The sequence below is a fragment of the Phaseolus vulgaris genome, chromosome 8 (assembly GCF_051622355.1).
Source record: "Phaseolus vulgaris cultivar YP4 chromosome 8, ASM5162235v1, whole genome shotgun sequence".
Taxonomy (NCBI): domain Eukaryota; kingdom Viridiplantae; phylum Streptophyta; class Magnoliopsida; order Fabales; family Fabaceae; genus Phaseolus; species Phaseolus vulgaris.
This window is the reverse complement of record NC_143505.1, coordinates 57,399,178-57,418,673: the sequence shown is the minus strand read 5'-3', so window position 1 is coordinate 57,418,673 and position 19,496 is coordinate 57,399,178. Positions and strand designations below refer to the sequence as shown.

At 32.8% G+C, this 19,496-nt stretch overlaps 2 protein-coding genes across 12 annotated transcripts; one reads left to right on the top strand and one right to left on the bottom strand.

Annotated features, from left to right (window-relative positions):
* Nucleotides 1–3,744: 3,744 nt before the first annotated feature.
* Nucleotides 3,745–5,428, bottom strand: LOC137825404 (uncharacterized). Its single transcript, XM_068631076.1, has 4 exons — nucleotides 5,351–5,428; nucleotides 4,551–5,136; nucleotides 4,085–4,310; nucleotides 3,745–4,009 (listed from the first exon to the last, which is right to left on the bottom strand). Exons 1-4 carry the CDS (start codon nucleotides 5,426–5,428, stop codon nucleotides 3,745–3,747), a joined length of 1,155 nt encoding a protein of 384 aa, XP_068487177.1.
* A 6,126-nt stretch (nucleotides 5,429–11,554) lies between these two features.
* On the top strand, nucleotides 11,555–17,104 carry LOC137823917 (ultraviolet-B receptor UVR8). Of its 11 annotated transcripts, none has more exons than XR_016514666.1 (12): nucleotides 11,591–11,938; nucleotides 12,511–12,584; nucleotides 12,688–12,772; nucleotides 12,995–13,126; nucleotides 13,398–13,622; nucleotides 13,765–13,797; nucleotides 13,892–14,004; nucleotides 14,411–14,454; nucleotides 15,118–15,470; nucleotides 15,699–15,789; nucleotides 16,384–16,427; nucleotides 16,606–17,104. XR_016514666.1 is itself a non-coding variant. In XM_068629262.2 (12 exons), the coding sequence occupies exons 1-12, from the start codon at nucleotides 11,746–11,748 to the stop codon at nucleotides 16,726–16,728; spliced, it is 1,344 nt and encodes a 447-aa protein (XP_068485363.1). In that variant the 5' UTR covers nucleotides 11,598–11,745; the 3' UTR covers nucleotides 16,729–17,104. The 11 variants fall into 11 exon arrangements, 4 of the variants coding, with proteins under 4 accessions (XP_068485360.1, XP_068485363.1, XP_068485361.1 ...); XR_016514664.1 differs by having other exon boundaries at nucleotides 13,888–14,004; XR_016514665.1 differs by having other exon boundaries at nucleotides 11,598–11,938; nucleotides 13,888–14,004; nucleotides 15,696–15,789.
* Nucleotides 17,105–19,496: the final 2,392 nt, after the last annotated feature.

The window sequence follows — 19,496 nt, the reverse complement described above, 5'->3', positions numbered from 1 at the left end:
GAATATTGACATCCGAAACTAGCACTATTTGACTACGAACATCTTTATCTGGAAGACACCATACATATATGAAAGTCAATCATCCTGAACATTTTTTTGTGGCAATGTGATGATTTTGTTACTTTTAATGGATTAAAACTCACTAAATCAAACCAATTTAAAGAATATAAGTAAATTCAACATTAAAATGTGTTCATAAGGTCAAAACAAAATCAAGTTATACTTAAAGTTCAAGTTCAAACAACAACATCGTCTTCTGACATACACAACTTTGTCATCCATTGCTCATCGTGCTAACATTAGAGTTGTTTGTATTCCTTCCCACACAGGGTTGCCCTCAACCACATCACCATGATTAAGTAATGATTGCAATGTCTCTGTAATTCTACGACAAATACCCTACAACCATGAATGTCATAATATTATACAAAAATTAACATTAATGAAAATGTTATTAATGGTTCATACATGCAAGGATCTTCAACATGTGTTGCCTCCAAATTAACTTTAAATTAACTCCAAATTTCAAATTGATATACACACTTGCCTTCCATGTGTCATTTTCATAAAGAGAAATTTTGCACACTTGCTGCCACACATTTGTGCTAATTGCCACATGTTACATTTTCTATTATTAGTAAATATGTTTTTTGTATAATTTTTTAACAAAAATTTTGATTGCGACACTTGGTAGAAATTGTCATTTACTTGTGTTCCTTTAGTTGTATATATTATAGATAGATAATAGTGTTGTGACAGCTTCTTCTTGCACCTCCATGACTTCTTCTCCCACCCCATACTAAAAGTACATTTACTAATATACCTTTAAGTAAAAATATTAAAAAATTAAAATAATATTTTAATATACTTTTAACCTTTAATCTACCTAATCTTCACTTTCACTTTCGTGCCTCTTCTTTCTGTTCCTTCCAGCAGTGCCGCTCCACACCCCCATTCGAAGGTTTTTTTCTCTTCATCTCTCAAATCTCTCTAAACCCCACATTCTCTATCACTCACACATCCAAAGTGCCCTCTTCACAGGTTAGTAAGTTGAATTTTCCATATTTTGCATTGCTTTTGAAACCTATTGTTGTGTAATCTGGTATTGTAATTTGTTTGTTGTGTAATCCGGTACTCTGCATTTTTTCGTAATAGGCACCGGATTATGTAATCTGGTATAGTTGAGAATGTAAAGTAATACCGAATTACTTAATCCGATTTAGGTTATTTAAGTAATTCTGAATTAGGTAATCCGGTTTAGGTATTTTAGTAATTTCGGATTACATAATCCGGTTTAGGTTTACATTGTGTGTGTTTCGGATTATGTAATCCGGTAGTGTTCTTACAAAGTTTGCATTTTTGTTATGTATTTAGTTTCCAACCCACTTGTTAAAAACTTTTTTTAAATTTTATATTATGTACACAAATTCATGATTATATTATTTATTATTTTTAAATAATTGAAATTGAAATTGTGTTGTGGATAGATATGACTAAAATTAGAGGTGGTGGATCTCAGGATCATGATCGTAGAAGACCGACGACATCCGTCCGTAGAAGAGACCGAGGTGGTGTCGAGGAAAGGATTGATGATGATGTTCATATTGATAATGACAATGAACAAGGATTACAGAATGATTACCAAGTAGACCAGGGAGAAGGGTTTCTTGGAGGACCTTCTGATATGTCTTTACTGGTAAATTTTGCTAACCATGTTGCTGTTAAGCTTTGGGAGGGTGAGGTAAGAACGAAAAAACCTTCAATTAAATTATCTTTATTAATTATTGTTTAAATTTATTTAATTATATTTAATATATACAAAATTTATATTAGGATCGGGGAGAACTTAAATTGGTATCTCACGGTAGGAAATTACGTAAATTTAGGATGCCTCATGCTAATATTGAGCTGCTTGTACAAAATTCTGGATAGTTTAGTTTGTGCAATATAAGTTATGAAGTGGGTGACAAGGGATTGATTTCAGCCTTTGTCGAAAGGTGGCATCGGGAGACAAACTCCTTCCACCTTCCCGTAGGTGAGATGACCTTCACACTTGATGATGTGTCATCTCTTTTACACCTCCCCATTTTGGATCAATTCCCAACATATGTGCCCTTAGAGTACAACGGAGCTGCAACAATTTTAGCTGAGTTACTAGGGGTGGATGAGACTCGGGGGAAGGCTGAGATGAGGCAGTGTCGAGGCGTCCACATACGATTGAGTTGGCTTCGAGATATATATGAGGAATGTTGCGCTCAGGAGGCTTGGGAGTGTGCTGCCAGGGCTTACTTGTTGCATCTGCTTGGATGCACTATTTTTGCAAATAAAGTGCCACTTCTGTATCTGTATCGTACTTATTGTTATTCAGCAATCTACATATGTGTCATGGATATGCATGGGGAGCAGCAACACTTACATATCTATATGAGCAGTTGGAGGATGCATCTTATTTTAACACGAAGCAGTTGGCCAGTTATGCGACACTGGTTCAGGTATGAAACCATACAAATAATTAGCAATCACATGTTACATTCCATAATGTTTTGTATTAAATATTTTATAATTAATATGATTGAATTACGTAGTTATGGATTTATGAGCACTTCTCGGGCATGGGAAGAAGGGATATTAATCCCTCATATGACGAGGTACACCCGCGGGCAGCACGGTATATTGTTGCCCATCAGATTTCCACAGTTGGTGATGTGCGGGTGCAGTTGGATGGGGTCACACACGATGACATCATCTGGACTCTGTATGAGGACCATAGATTGAGCAAACCATTTGAGACCATTTATTTATTCTCGGGTCACTTGCGATTGGGCAGCTTATCACATAGACATATGCCCGAGCGTGTTTTACGCCAATTTGGGTACGAGCAGAGCATTCCATCATCATCGATGGCGGCTGAGGCTCCTGGTGCACATGTCATTGATCAAAGGTGGTTGTAGTTTGATCACCACATGGTGACAGGTTTGAGAGTTGCTTCTAGTCCGTCTGCATGTGTTCCTGAGTACATGTCTTGGTTTAGGACGGTATCACACTCATACATTTGCAGAGGTGAACTTGGAGATTGACCCAGTGTTGTACCACCTAACAATGTTGTGTATTCTTCACACCACTGAGATATTTCTTTGAATAAATCCATTTTGATGAGTGGCCATGACTCTTCACCCATCCCCAACAATGAGGCAATAGCACGAAACCCACAATGTCCATCAGCTTTAACATTTATTACATCCAAAATATAAGGGTGACATTTTGGATGAAATTGATCAAGCATGGGAATTGTATTGGTGTTGGTCATACCTTAACCTTTCCCTCACAAGTCTTCAAAGATGATGAACTATCATTTACAAAATGGATGCGATCTACATGCTCAAAATATGAAGGGGTGCGTTTTGTAGACCTTTGAAATTTATTTCCTTGACTCTTTTGAGATCCTTTTGTCTTAACTACATTAAGTGGTGCACATAATGTTGTCATGTCCGGATAGGCAATTTCACGCAACTTGTTTTTAATTGTCACTTTGCCACAAATATCAACCTCGTCGAACCGGGATAGAATCACATCCCATTCTTGTTGAATTGACAACCGAGATGATGAATCACATTCAGATAAACCTGAAAAACTCAGTCTCGTCCACATAACATGAACTTCATTAAGAGGAATGACACCCATAACATACCTGGCTAACTGACAAGCACATGGTAATCCGTGAGTCTGTCTGAGTACACATCCACATCATTCACTATCAAACCCCACATCATTGACCCGATCAAACTCTTCAGCAATGAGAATTAAAGCATGTTTAGATATAGAGCCAACCAACATTTTATACAATTGCACATTGAATGTGTGTCCTATCACATGTAGACTCATTTGAAATGATGCCTTAATCTCGTTATGTTGAAGTATAATAACATGCTTGATAGCATCCCAACACGAGCACAGGTCTCCCATGCTATTTTGTAATATTCGTTTCAAAGACCAATGAGCTGATTCAACCCTGTATAAGTATAAAACATAATAAAATAATTACACGTTATAAAACGTTCTAAATAAAGTAAAGGCATTCATATACCTGTTTGATGTTGTATTTCCCAAATGCATTAACAAATTTGTCCAACACTTGACAAACTTTTCTTTGTGCGGAATAATCCAAGTGTTCTTCACATATTCAAAAAGTAATGGCCACGGTGAACAAATAGTTTCAAAAATTTTCACAAACTCATCAAATTTACCAATCTTTGTATAGTCAATGATAGTCTTCCATGAATCCATCACAACTTCCCAAGCCTCGACAGAATCTACCAACATTTTACACTTTGCTTTAACATTCTTATTGATGTGAAACCGACAAAGAAAATTTCTTGTTTTAGGAAACACAATATTGATGGCATTCATCAAAACAAAATCTCTATCACAAACAATGACTTCAGGCCCCACATGCGATGTCAAAAGTGACCCTCTAAATTTTTGTAATGCTCATATGAAGTTCTTTTCTTTCTCGCTAGATAAGAATGCAAAACCAGCAGAAAAGGACAAACCTGTACAAGTTACACCAACAATCTCAAGCAAAGGCAGTCGATATTTGTTTGTTTTGTAAGTTGTATCCATTAAGAATACAATGTTAAATGCATTCAAGAGTTTCACAGCATCAGGATGAGTCCAAAAAATATCACTAACAATATTTGAAGACTTATGACACGTACTCCAGTGAAGATAGTTGTCACGGTCTAACAACATCATTAACTGTTGTGATTCAGTTCTTGGTCCTCTAACTGATCTCTTGTACGAGTATCTTGCAATGTATATTTGCTTTATTGTTGTCATATTATCCTCATTATTCTCCTTCAAAGTACGTAGAATGTTACCTGGCTTAACCATGTTTTTAGTCATATCAACAAGCATTGAATGTTCATTCGTTTTTAATCTGCCTGCATATGGATGACCAACTAAGGTATCATACAAATCATGATTATGAGTACCACATATTACCTTAAGTACCCAACCTTGACCCTTTCCAACAGGTTTACCTCGCAATTTAAAGGGACATTCACATTTTCGAGTACCAGTTACGCTAACCTCCAAACCATCCTTATACTTTCTATAACTAACCCCCCCTTTCACAGCCTAACAAGACATATGTCTTTCTCCCTTACTTACCATTTGCTATGTCAGACCTAATAATGACAATAAAAAAACCAAGTCCATAACCAACCCTACGGACCATTCAAGTAAGTCTTCTCGCGAAGGAAACACCTACACAAAGTTATTCTAACAATATTACAAAATCACTTCTTCAATTATAATGCAATAAACATAAATGAAATGAAATTTTATTTACCTCATTTGTTGTAAAATGGATACCATAGTCCCCTTCAGACAATCCATGTTGATGCACATAATTCATTAATTCTTCCATACTTACACCTTCATTCATAAAACATAAATTTTCATTTTATTATAATTTCCATAAATTCACATATGCAAAACAAAAATAGCATAAGATTTTGTAATTGACAACTTAAACATGACTTCCGGATTGTATAATCCATAAGTCAAATTTTAACAGCATAATGAATTCTAGATTACGTAATCCATAAGTCATTTCAGGTGACTTCCGGATTGTGTAATCCATAAGTCAAAATTTTCACAGCAAAATGACTACCGGATTATGTAATTCGTAAGTCATGTTTGATGTTCCAAATGTCTTCCGAATTGTGTAATGCGTAATTGAAATTCATATAGCAAAATGAGTATCGGACTACGTAATACGTAAGGCATATTGAAAGTTCTAAAATCATGTCCGAATTGCGTAATCCATAGTTCATTTGGTACTGGATTACACAATCTGAAAATATGACTTTGGCAGGTTCCGGATCCGGTATGCACAAAAGTTATCTAATCTGAAACGCTTTACTTAAGCACCAGATTATGTGATTCGTGGATCCACTGGATTAACTAATGCGGAAATATTTATTTAAGGCAGAAGAATGAGAATGAGAATGTACCTCACCAACGGTGCCAATGCCAACACCACCTACCACCGCTGCTACCTACCACCGTGCACCACCTCAACCACCTTCTCAAGCACCACCTTCAACACCACCTCCAACACCACTTCAAGGACCACCACCACTCAAGCTTCAGCGCTGCACCCCACCACACGAAGTAACTTCCTTTTTTTCACTAGCAGACAAACAATATTTTCATTTTTATCTTTTTATTGAAGGATAATTTTGGTATTTTTAAACTTTATGGAGGTGCCCGAAGAAATCATGGAGGTGCAGGAAGAAGCTGTCTAGTGTTGTTCGTATGTACTTGGATTGGGCCTCAGATTTTATTGAACTGGGCCTGTAGGCTGTTGGTCTTGTTAGACCCACTCTATTATTCATGAAGTTCTACATATGAATTCAAGTACTTGAAAGCTTGCATTAAATTTAGGTTTTGAATGATACATGGGAGTTTGAGGATGTTTCTGTTGTTGTTATGCTTTAGTGGGACACATATCCATATCATGCACAATCAGGTAGTTAGTGATTTGGTTGAACAAACCGACTTTGTATCAGAAGCATGCCAAAGAATTGTACAAAAGTTATAAATTATTTATGGGAAGATATTGAAAGTCATTTGCGAAATAAATGATTGAAAGTAATGAAAGATACATATTAATGGCAAAACAAATTTTGGAAAGTGACAACACTGCAAGAGCAAGTGAAGAACAAGTGATAAAATACTTTTTACCTCATTAATTTAGATTCTCTAGTAGATCTGAATTAAAGTTGGCAAAATTTAGCTGAGTTTCCACCCAATTCTTATCATGTGTCATTTTCCTGATATAAACTACAAAAGGAAAATTAATAATGTTATTATTTCACGTGAGGGTTGTAAACTTTTTGGTTGAGAAAAATTTATTTGTGGTAGTGGTTGATGATTAAAGCCTTTGACAGTGACACAAACTGTCAAATGATTGTGTAACTAAATTTAGAAAGTGTGTGTAATAAAGTGAAGAGTGTTGTTTGGACATTTTTTGGAGCAATGAAAATGGTGTATATAGAGATGGTACATGTGCTATGTATTAATGACATAAGATGTTTAAGTTTCATTAACTAACATCCAAATCATTGTAGATAATAGGGTGAAAAACTTATCCACTCTTATATAATATAATAAGTGTTAGGAGCTATCTTAATTTTTTTGTGAATAAGTGGATTATGATATTGAGTTAAATGTTAGTGTATATCATGAATATGTTAAATATTTGTCATCTAAAAGTGGTTTAATAATGAGACTTATTGTATTCACTTAATTATTGGAGACTTTATAATGTCTCTTCTATAGTTTTATTGAACATTACTTCTTATATAAATGTATTGTAATATTATAGTTAGATTTAATGGAACAACTTGATTTATTTGTTGTAAAAATTTTTTGTTTCTTTTCTAAAATGATCAATGAAAATGATGATTACCTTAGTTATATATGTGGTAATAACATTAGATATAACTATGATCTAAATAAGGTAGATAAAAGGACATAAAGTACTTGTGATAATTATTGCATTATTATCTTATATACTAAGTGTTAGGACTTACTTTAATTAATTAAATGAACAAGTAAATTATGGTGTTGAGTGAAATGTTAGTATTTTATAAATGTGTTTAGTACTTGTTATATAAGATTCGTTTAATAATCACATGTCTCATTGTATCAACTTAATTATTAGAGACTTTAAGTGAAGTAATGAAGGTGCTATTTGCTACATGATTTTGTGTTTGTAAGTGAGTATAAATGAAGTTTCATATATATGATGCAAAAAATCTAAATAAAATATTTAATATATATTTTATTTTATTTATTTTTTATAAGTTGATTATATATATATATATATATATTAGTTTATAATATTTGAATAGTTGAGTATTTTATATATTAAAAAAAACGTTTTCGTATCTTATATTTACTTGTCTGAGATTTGAGTATTTAATTTTGTGTATATATCATAGATTTAATAGTTTTTTTTGTTATTATAATTTTTTTTCAATTTAATTCCGTTACTCAAAATGTTTTAATTTTTCACTTTTTTTAAACGATTTAATATTTTTTTTTATCAAATAATCACACACGAACAACTAATCAATCAAATTAACTAACTCTTCTCGGCATAAGTAACATATGAATGAAATAGAAAAAAAAACTATTAAATTTATGTTATATAATAATAAATATATTAAATGCATGTATGAAATTATGGAGATGACTTAAAATTAAAAAAAAAAAACATGATTATCGAATATAATATTATAATTAAATAACAAATGTATTCTTTATTAATTAAAACAAAAAAACCTACTCGTTTTAAAATGATCACACATATGATTGTGGTAGTGTGTGCTATACATATATGGCAGCTTCATCAATAATGAGTTATTCTTAACATGAAATTGGATCTCTGAAATGTCCAAAAAAAGAAACAAACAACATTCTGAATTATGGTCACCATTGAAACTGTATACACATATATGAATGTAAAGGGCACAGTGAAAAAAAAAGGAAAATTTGAGGGAAAAAAGGAAAGTTCATGAAGCCACAGTAACTCTAACATGCAAAAAGAAACAATGAAAAAGACAAGAAGAAAACCAAATCTGGTTCCAGAGAAAGTGCATGTTATCTTTTTTTTTTTTATTTATTTATTTTGTAAGGAATCATGTGGAATAATCTGTATCACATGTTTACTATATATTCCAATCTGAAAAAAGCATGGGAATCATTTTTTTTTTGCATGAATACATGAGAATCAAACCAGAAAACTTTGGTATGCAGGTAATTATTAACTAATAAAAAGATTGGCAATTTTTTATTTATTTTTGTTACAAATTGTAGAAAGTAAAACAAATATGAACAACAATATAAGGAAATAAAATGAACATGATATAAGTATTACGAAGTGGACTTTAAGCCTAACTCAACCCCATAAAACCGGCTCATAGGGTTGAGGTTTGCACCCACTTATATACAATGAAAGGCTCTAATCTCTAGTCGATGTGGGATCTCCAACACACCCCCTCACGCCGAGGCTGCCAACTCGTGCGTGGGACTATATATTATGAGTGATCCGATAGCGGCCCGATAGATAGGCCCAACACAAACACTCGTTAGGATAGACTCGAAATGGCTCTGATACCATATTACGAAGGTGGACTTTAAGCCTAACTCAACCCCATAAAACCGGCTCAATGGAGTGAGGTTTGCACCCATTTATATATTATGAAATGTCCTTATCTCTAGTCGATGTGGGATCTCCAACAATAAGCAAGAAAACTTGTTGGGATTAAAAGACCATAATAATAATTTGACTTAGATGGAAGTGTGTTTAGTTAAATATGGAATGATATATAAATATTTTAATTAGGTTTGAGTAGTTTAATACTTAATTTCTGTCAACATTTAAAAAATGTGATGATTTATTTAGGAAATTGAAGACTTAACTTCAACACACAATTTTGGTAACTTTTTTTACAACATTAGCTTTAATTAAGTTTTACAATTGGATTTATGGATAATGAGAACATTTGTATTTAGTTAAGTGTTACTATTTATAATTGCTGATAAAAAAAAAAACTAAGAGTGTATTTCATTTGTTTTAATGCATACTAAATGATTATTTATCTTGTATCATAATTCAAAGTACAAAACAAAATATTTTTACTTACCATACTACATGTTCCTTTTAATATCATACATAATCTATCATCATTAACTAATTGTATAATAGGATAATAGACCTGCATAGATTACTATATTTGTAACATAATTAATTAAGTAGGAAAAAATTCATCAAAATATCTATATTTAAAAGGACACAATTTCTTAATTTTTCATATTTATTTATTTTTCAATTATTAAGTGATTACATTGATCATTATTTAAATTAAGAAATTATCAATAACTTTTATTCTTTTTAATCAATCATCATCATTTAAAAACTTTGAACTTGTATTTATACTATTCTTTAATGTCACTTTTTCTTTATTTTTGCTTTTTTTTCAATCTTCCAATAATGGAACCAAAGGCTTAAAGTTGAATAATATATATATATATATATATGTGTGTGTGTGTGTTTTATATTTTTTTTCAATATTTGACGGATGTTGCCCTTAGACGGCATAACCCAATCTCACTTTCGGTGTATGCTTGATTCCACTTTCACTTATTGTTACAATTTTCATCTTTAAACCCTTTAAAATAGCTAAATACAAAAACCTTTTAAGAAAAATATTTCATTAAAGACAAAACTCCTTATTTTGATAAATTAAATAAGTTAATTCTAAGTTGTTTGATTTGTTTTGTTTTGAAATTTTAAATTAAATGAGTTTAGTGCTGTGAATTTATTTTGTAAAACAACTTTTTTACTAATGACTTTTTAAATATTAGTTTAGCTATATCTAGCAAAATAGTTGATAACTTAAATAAAAGCTTATTCTTATTCTTTTTGGACCGGTTAAACTCACCTATTACATTATAAAATGTTTAGGGAAATTGGTGATAGCTATAATTGATTGATAAATGTAAAATTATATTGAAATATGTATTTATATTTTTATATTTTACAAAAAAAATAATTTAAATTTCTTGCCATATTTTTTACAATATAGTTTTTTGTATAAAAAATACCAAAATTATAAAATAACCTTTTTCTTTATTTTATTTTATCTTATCTAATAACTATATACAAAGGAGAAATGAAACTAAAAAAGTTATTATTGTAATATTTAAAGTGATAAATTATTTCAGGCTAATTTAAACGTGAAATTTAAAATTCATGATTTTCCCTTATAAAAATGTTAGAAATAACTTATTTTTAACTTTTCATAAACTCTTACGGTTATTATAATTTTAAAAATATTTTTTATTTTTCAATTTGAAAAAGGTCAAACAAACCTATAGTTCTTTCAAAATTTGTAATGGTCCAATTAAAACGTCACACGAAGCAATCATCCATTTATTGCTAAAAAGTTACTACCTCAAGCTTTTAATTTTACTTTTTCATTAAATTAAATATTTCATTGATTAATTTACAAAAAAAAATGCATTCAACACTTTTTTATTTAAATATGAAGTACAAATAAGTCCATAATTTTGAACATACACTTTTATCAAATAAGTTTTATGATAGGTTAGGTTCAAGAAAAAAAAATGTTAATTGATTTTATAAATATTAAAGGTGAATAAAAAATAAATTATATAAATATTTATAGTAAAAGAGTAAAATATATGCATATATATAATTGAATATTAAGAGTTTGACTCAGGTTAATGATTAAGTGTTTTCCTGTTACGGGTGTAGAAAATGCCACGTGGAAACACAATCATTGGAGTTTTCACCTATAACTAACACGTGGCGACGAATGGAGTGAACACGGTAACACACCAGGCGCGTGACCTTCCAGAAACTTCGGCGAAACTAGTGGCTGGAAATGGCGGAAGAATCTAGCGGCCAGCAGGTGGCCAGGTGGCTACGCAACCACGTGGGCATCCGACGTGGCAGCCTCATTCCACTGAAAATGATTCGTTCATTTTATACGTTGGCCACTCCGAAGAAACAAACGAAGACACAAACAGACGCTGTTTCTCTTTCTCTCTCCAACGAGAAGAAAGCGCCAGAAAATAAAAGGGAAAAGAAAGAGTGAGTGTGTGTGTTGTTGACTGTGTTGGTACTGGGAATTTGAGATTGTGGGAATGGGCATGAATAATGGCGAGGGAAGTGAAGGAGGGGCGTTGCAGAGGGTGCTTTATATGTGGGGTTACCTTCCCGGAGCTCTGCCGCAGAGGACGCCGCTCTTGACTCCCGTCGCCGTTAGGTTTCCGCCGTGTTGTTACTCTTGGAAGGATGTTTGCGGCGGTGGTTGTGGATTCGCTATTGCTATCTCTGGTGCCTTATCTTTTCATTCCTTTAATTACCTTTTGTTTCTTCCAATATTGGTTTGGATTCGAAAATTAAGCAGCTTTGGGGAAAATTGTGGAACTCTGTTGATGGAAGATTGGAGCAGAAACTCAACTTAGTTTAGCGGCTTGAGCTTCCTTGTCTGATTTTATTCTCATTGGAGTTTTTTTTTTCTCTCTCTCTGGACGGGGTCGGAGTGAACAGTGTTTTTTTGTATTTTTGTTTATAGTTTTATTAAATAAAGTATTGCGCTTTTGAACTTTGATGGGGTCTTATTTTGTTAGGTTGGTCAAATATGGTCAAACACTTAAATATAAGGAGATGAATTTAGGAGGTTGTTGGGAATTTTGTGAGGCTTTCATTAACTGTTTTACTTGAGACAATTTATTTTTGCTACCAATCTCTCGCCCCTCATCCCATGGAATGTGTTGTTGTTCTTCCCTGTGTTGTAAATTATTTAAGTGATAGTTTTTGGATTATGGCCTATCTCTCTTTCGGTTTCTTTTACCATTTTTTTGTATGAAGGATTCATCATTACTCACGTGTTCTTCCTTAATCAGAATCAGGGAAGCTCATCACGTGGGGCTCGACAGATGATTTAGGCCAAAGCTATCTGACTTCTGGCAAGCACGGGGTAATGCATACAAATTTTATGGAATAGTTTAACCTTGACGTCTCTCTCTTATTATATCGTTTTGCTTTGTCAACAAACTAACATTTCTGGTTTATTTGTAAAGGAAACTCCAGAGCCTTTCCCTCTTCCAACTGAAGCCTCTATTGTACAAGCTGCAGCAGGGTGGGCTCATTGTGTTGCTGTAACAGGTAAGGTGGATTTTCTTACCTTTCTGGTCTGATAGAAAAAGAAGAAGTAATGAGATGATGAGAGTGAAAGGAGAAGACTAAACTAAAATAGAACCTATAGTTTTGGTTTTCTAAAAGGCTTTTCATGTATCTGTTATTTTAACAAGTAACACATCCAATTGGAAAAGAGTTTTTTTGTCTTGTACATTAATCAAAGTTTTCTACAAATATGTTTTGCCACAGAACATGGAGAAGTTTATACATGGGGATGGAAAGAATGTATTCCCTCTGGGAGGGTATTTGGTGAACCATCGACAGGGATAAGTCTTGAAAAAGATGTGTCAGGAAGGCATAGTCAATCATCGATAGAGCAAGGTATGTTTGACCTCTTTACAACAATAGCTTATGTACAGCTACCTGTCCCTCCCAAGGAGTGGTCTAAGCAAGCCAAGGTGCTCCAAAGAAGGAGTGGGGGATATGATAGAATCTTGCAACCCAAAAAGAAAGAAGAAAAAAACGTTTTATGGTTTACCCCTCTATGATGAACCCTCATTCCCTACCTGGATGTACTGCCTCCCGTTATCCCTCCCTGGGGGGGCCATGATCCCTTGTTATTGGTGACTGATGTAGAGTTGTTTTGCAATAGTGAGCCCTCGTTCTCAAGGCTCAAGATCTACTGGAGGTACTGCCTCCAATAACAGTGGAGAAGAAAGTACAAAGCGAAGGAGAGTATCTGCAGCAAAGCAAACACCTGAAAGCTCATCATCCACCGACGATAGTCTGACAGCGGTTCCGTGTCTTGTCACACTAAATCCAGGAATAAAGATAGCTAGTGTTGCTGCCGGTGGACGCCATACACTTGCATTGTCAGGTACAGGACCTTGTAATGGACTAGTTTTAAACCTAAGTCTAAGATTTGTATGTTATTTTCTTCCCATTGTGTAACGTGGTTTGATTGAAGCATCTTTGATGTCTAAGAGGTATCATTGATGTTGGTTTTATGAGAGTTTCAGATACAGGACTGGTGTGGGCTTGGGGCTATGGAGGTGAAGGAAATCTTGGTTTGGGTTCAAGAATACGTATGGTATCCTCTCCTCATCTTGTTTCATGTATTGATTCTTCTTATTATGGTAAAGATAGATCTGCTACACTGGTTCGAGGAAGCATGGGTTCAGAGGGACAAAGTTTTAGAGTTCCTGGAAGTTACATAAAGAGAATTGCCTGTGGAGGTCGACACAGTGCAGTAATTACAGGTACATATGTGTCAGTCTATTCAGCAACTCAGCTGGGCCACCTGCGCTTTATTTCTTTGAAGAACCTAAATGAAAATATCTATATGCTTTGTTAATAATGTTGCAATTTTCCTACCTTGCGTCAAAATTTTGTGCTTAGAAGGAGAAAACTAGTATCTTAATGAATCGAATGGACTGATTGGAATTGTATGATTTGACAAGGAGAAATAGTATCTTAACATTAGATCCAAAACCTTGTGAAAATGTTGATCTATAAATAGTGTTGTCTTTCTGGATACTAGAATAGGAGTTAATTTTACTTATAAAAACTTGTTTAGTAAGCTTGTTTTGTTTCCAAAAACTTTCATGTTATCTTTGGTAAATTTGTTTGAACTAATATTGGAATATCTATGTTTTGAGTTGACAGATGCTGGAGCATTGCTTACTTTTGGTTGGGGACTCCATGGACAGGTAAAATATAAAGTGAACTGGGATATTATTTTAACTACTGCAAGTTTATATTTTATTTGGCAATGTAACTTGATGAATTTGTAAATATATACTGTCACCAGCATATTCCCAATTAATTTTCATGGCTTCGTAATTAAGGTTACTGGTTTAGTGGGTATGTTATAGCAGATCAAACTTGCAGAGTTCTTCCTTAAATTTTGTCAGTGTTTATTGCAAATAAAATTTCTGATGTGTGCAAGCCTGTAGTTTGCTAGCAATGGTTCCTAAATCCTAATATTCGAAAATCCCATTCTGATGCAGTATTCTTGTCAGGAACTCAAACTCTCTCTCTCGTCCAGTTCTGCTTTTGCCTTTAATTTATTTTCATGATCTTATCAGATAAAAGTGTACCCCCTTGATAATAAGGAGCATCCCATGCACTAAATTACCTCACTTTCCATGTCATATCACCAACATCCTATTGTTTATTTTGCTATCTAATACTTCCTTGGTACTGGGAAAAATGTGAAGTGCAACGTGTACTTAATTAAGTTTGTGCTTTGACTTCCCTTAGACTGTGGGAGTATTATCATAAACATGAATCCAACTGAATTATGTGATATTCATCTGTGGCACTGTTTGAATACCATCACCCCTTAACCATTCTTAAGGATGAATCTGTAGGTAAAGTAGAATATGGTGGACAAAAGCAAGTAGATGTTGAAGATGTGGTTCACTCTAACAAGGGATTATTTATTCTATTCCTTTACAATATTTTATCTTTCTTGTCACCTCTTACTCAATGCATGCTTTAGCTCATTGTACTATATTCATGTCATCTTGTTTTGGTCAAGTGTGGGCAAGGAACTACCGATGATGAACTAAGCCCAACTTGTGTATCTTCCTTATTGGGTATCCACATAGAGGGAGTTGCTGCAGGACTGTGGCATACAGTCTGTATATCTGCTGATGGTGATGTGTATTCATTTGGTGGTAATCAGTTTGGGCAGCTAGGAACTGGTGCTGATCAAGCTGAGGTATGCTATAATTAGTGTCATCCCATAGATTCCCCACTCAGTTTGTCGCTAAAACATAACATAATTACCTGATTATATCAATCACCAGTGTGCTGTCTGTGATTGTACATTCGTCATAAATATTGATGTCACTGAATGACCTGCTAAGCACGTGGTATTATTTGACAGTTCTATTAGTTGAGGGAACCTGTGATTCAGTTTTTTAAGTATTAACTTCAATTTTAGCAGACTCTACCAAGATTAGTGGATTCTCCGAGTTTGGAAAATATGCGTGCACAGAATATATCGTGTGGTGCTCGTCACACTGCTTTAATAACAGGTATACCATCTTATAGGGACCTGCTTATGTCATTTTAATAGCTGTCTTATCAGAGTCAGGCTTCCATTATTGAAGTCATTTAACACATCTCTGAACACTATATAAATCTGAATATCTGTTTGATATCTCTGAAGTAGATGAGCAGTGAGCACTTAAAACTTCCCCACTTGTTAATCATTCGTCATGTTCCCAAAGTTTGGTTGAATGTCCTGTTACCTACACAACTGTGAAGAAAATTGTGGAAAAAATAGGCTGTAACCTATATGTTTTGTTAAAAATGTGGAAATGTCGGTTCCACTGTAAAGGGATGTAAAGGTAAAAAGATTCTTTAATTATGTGATGTCCATAAAGACAATGGTGCTAGTCAAACGGAACAATCTCGGACAGGGTCTGTTATGAATGGGTTATATAGTCTCTGTTTTAGCCAAATCCCACATGGGTTAAATAAGATTTTTGTTTTTACTTTTGCATTAGTCATCAGGCCTTATGCACAACTAATGTTTAATTTTTAATTCAAAAAACACACATGTAAACTGGCATGTCTAATCTTCACACATTTAATTAATTTTCTTTCTTTCGTTTATGTTCTTCAAGAGGGTGGAAGAGTTTTCTGCTGGGGTTGGAACAAATATGGACAGGTACTGATATCACACTACCTTTTTCATATGTACATCTTTTTATTTCATGTTTTAACAAGGAACGTTTTTGGAATTCCTATTTGACCACTTTTATTTTAAGTGTAGACTTGTGCTGGTATTAGTAACATTCATGTTGTGTCATCATTCTGTTCTAAGTTGTGATTTCTGGGTGTGACAGCTGGGCCTTGGGGACGTGATTGACCGTAACGTTCCTACTGAAGTCACCATTGAAGGCTGTGTTCCTAAAAATGTTGCTTGTGGTTGGTGGCATACACTTCTTCTGGCCGAGTCCCCCACCTGATGTCATGGTTTATCGGAGTCTCTTGATCAAATTTTGTTAGTTAGCTTGCGGTTCTTTTGAAAGGCAATGCTTAATGTACAAAGTAGTGGTATACTCTGCATGCATGTGTGTATTGTTTCATGGTGTGCTATTTGTGAATAACCATGACTAGCTCTAGTATTTAACACCATCGAAAAGCGATAATCTTGCTTGGAAAGAAGTATTGAGTCCTTTCCACCTATGTAACATTCTTAACCATTGTGTATATTATGTTTTATTGTACAGAATATTCAGTATAGTTATATGCACTGGATGTTAATATGCTGCCATGTAATTGTTGGATAGGTGTAAATGCAATCCTTTAAATCAACACATATATAAACCATATTTCACCCAACTCAACTTCCTTATTTTTTTATAGATTATTCTTTCAACTTCTTCCAAGATTGATAAAGACCACAGAAAGAGTGAAAGACTATCCTATGTAAGGACCAACTCTCCCATCCAATAGTTTTTTTCTGAACCAAAATAAAACAGGCCTTTTCTTTTATGTCAGTAGCAAAAACAAGATGCAACATGAGGGATTTTCTGTTTCTTTTCTTTGACGAAAGTAAGGTTATGTATATTTCCAATTTCATATAAAGTGTTTTTTTACTATTCTTTTTGATCGAAAGAAAAACATAGCAATTAGGAATTATTCCATGAAAGCGAACCTGGGCCTAATAGTCAAATCAGTTCTCATAGAAGATGCTCTCAGATCCATATTTCTGGTACTTCTCCAACTTCACAGTCAATGGCTTTAATAAGGCTGTCTTAGACCATTCAATGTGTTTTCACTATCATATTCATTCTTTGAGAATGATATGTGATATGATATGGTGTGGCTTATGAAACAAAATTGCGTTCCAAATTGCAATTGGTCACTGATCACTAATCAACAACGAAATAACAATAACAATATTTAAAAAGTGGAACTACCATTTTGCAGAGACCATAATTGCCCTGAATACTGAGTATGATCCTCCACCTTACCTTGGTAGTTATGGCATATTCTCCATCATGAATTCAACCTAGTATTTATGCTAATCTTGTGGTTGACATCACACTGGATCTTGATGATGCTTCACACTGGTTTTAGTAATTGCCTCTTAATCAAAATCAAGTAGGTGAGGTAGCTAGTATCAAACTCACTTTTGTTGAACAGAGTCTGTCAAAGAATCAAAACCTTTCCTTTAATGTACAGAAAAGCTTGTTAATAAATGTTCTTAAAAGCATTTATGAACATTGTGATCGTTCTTTTTATATATAAATCGTCTACTTTTTGGAAACAATAATATTTGGCAGAATCACTATTTGTAGGAAAACTCTCACTTTGAATATTGGCACATTTAATACAATTGTATATACAAAACTCAAATTTAAAACATCTAGTTAAGTTTCTGTAAACAAATAATTCTATTATGCTCTTAAGAAAGTAATTGTATTAGATATTTGTTGTTTTACTAGACTAAAATGCAACCATTCAAAGAAAATGCATGTGATCTATATAAAAACATTTATTGAAAAGTTTATATCAGAAACACATAATGATTAATATCATTAATATATACATCTACCATAATTTTTAGTGGAAATATTTAATTTATTGATTCTTTAGTTAGCATTTATTTATTTATTTATGACTTTGGAGCTACATAATATCAAGCAAATGGAGTGTCCAATTTCGGATGTGAATGCCCTGGCATGAATTCATTACTGGCATATGGACCAAGTTACTTAACTAGAATATAAAACATTTTTAATAATACTCTGTATTGTTAATTAGTCTAATCTTCTCTTAATAAATGTTCTGGCTCAAACCTCATATCAGAGTATTTTTGTTTTCCTTTTTTTTTCCTTTTGTTCACGAGTCATTTGTTCATGGTTGATGTATTTATAAATTCTAATTAGTTATTAATTATTTTCTAAAATTTAATTAATATCATTTAATTTTTAATTTTTTTTCAACTAACTTCAAATAGCACAAAAAGACATTTTTTTCTAAGATTTTAGATAATTTAATTGGATCCCTATATTAATAATTAATAAGCTCTTTAGATAAATTATATTTCTTGTTAATAAGATATAACAACAATAAAAAATTTAACTTATTTAAGTTTAGTTATATGATTTATTATTTTCAATAAAACCACCTAAAATCTTGATAAAAATAAATTAAAATCAGTTAAAAAAATAATAAATTTAAAAATTAAATAATATTAGCTAAGATTAAGAAGATTAATAAAAACTAGAACCTATAAAATTTATCTTTAAAAAAAATCTTAATATAATTTTAGATCATTTAAACTTTTAACAAGAACATATTCCATGTTAGCTTATCTGCCACAAATCTAGATATTTCTTTGTTTAACAATTTTCAAATTTTTTAAATATTACAAATTACAATTTATTCTTCGTTTTTCTATAAACCATTTTATATTAATTTTCTCTTTCATAATGTCAGGTTCAATTATTTTTAAAAATTTATGTTAAATTTGCAAATGGAGTATTAATAATCAATGCTCTGAAATTGCCTGACCAGATCTAAGACTTGTTGTAATGTCAAAGGAAATTCAAAATTCAACACGTTCAGTTAGGCCATTTGCGTGTAAATTAATTATCCCTTTCGAGAATTTGACTCAAAGTTTAAGAAAAATTAAAATAACACAAAGCAATTTAAATAAATTATGTTTTTTCACATTGTCACACAGTCCCCAACGTTATAGTTCTTACATCACTATAATTAATTC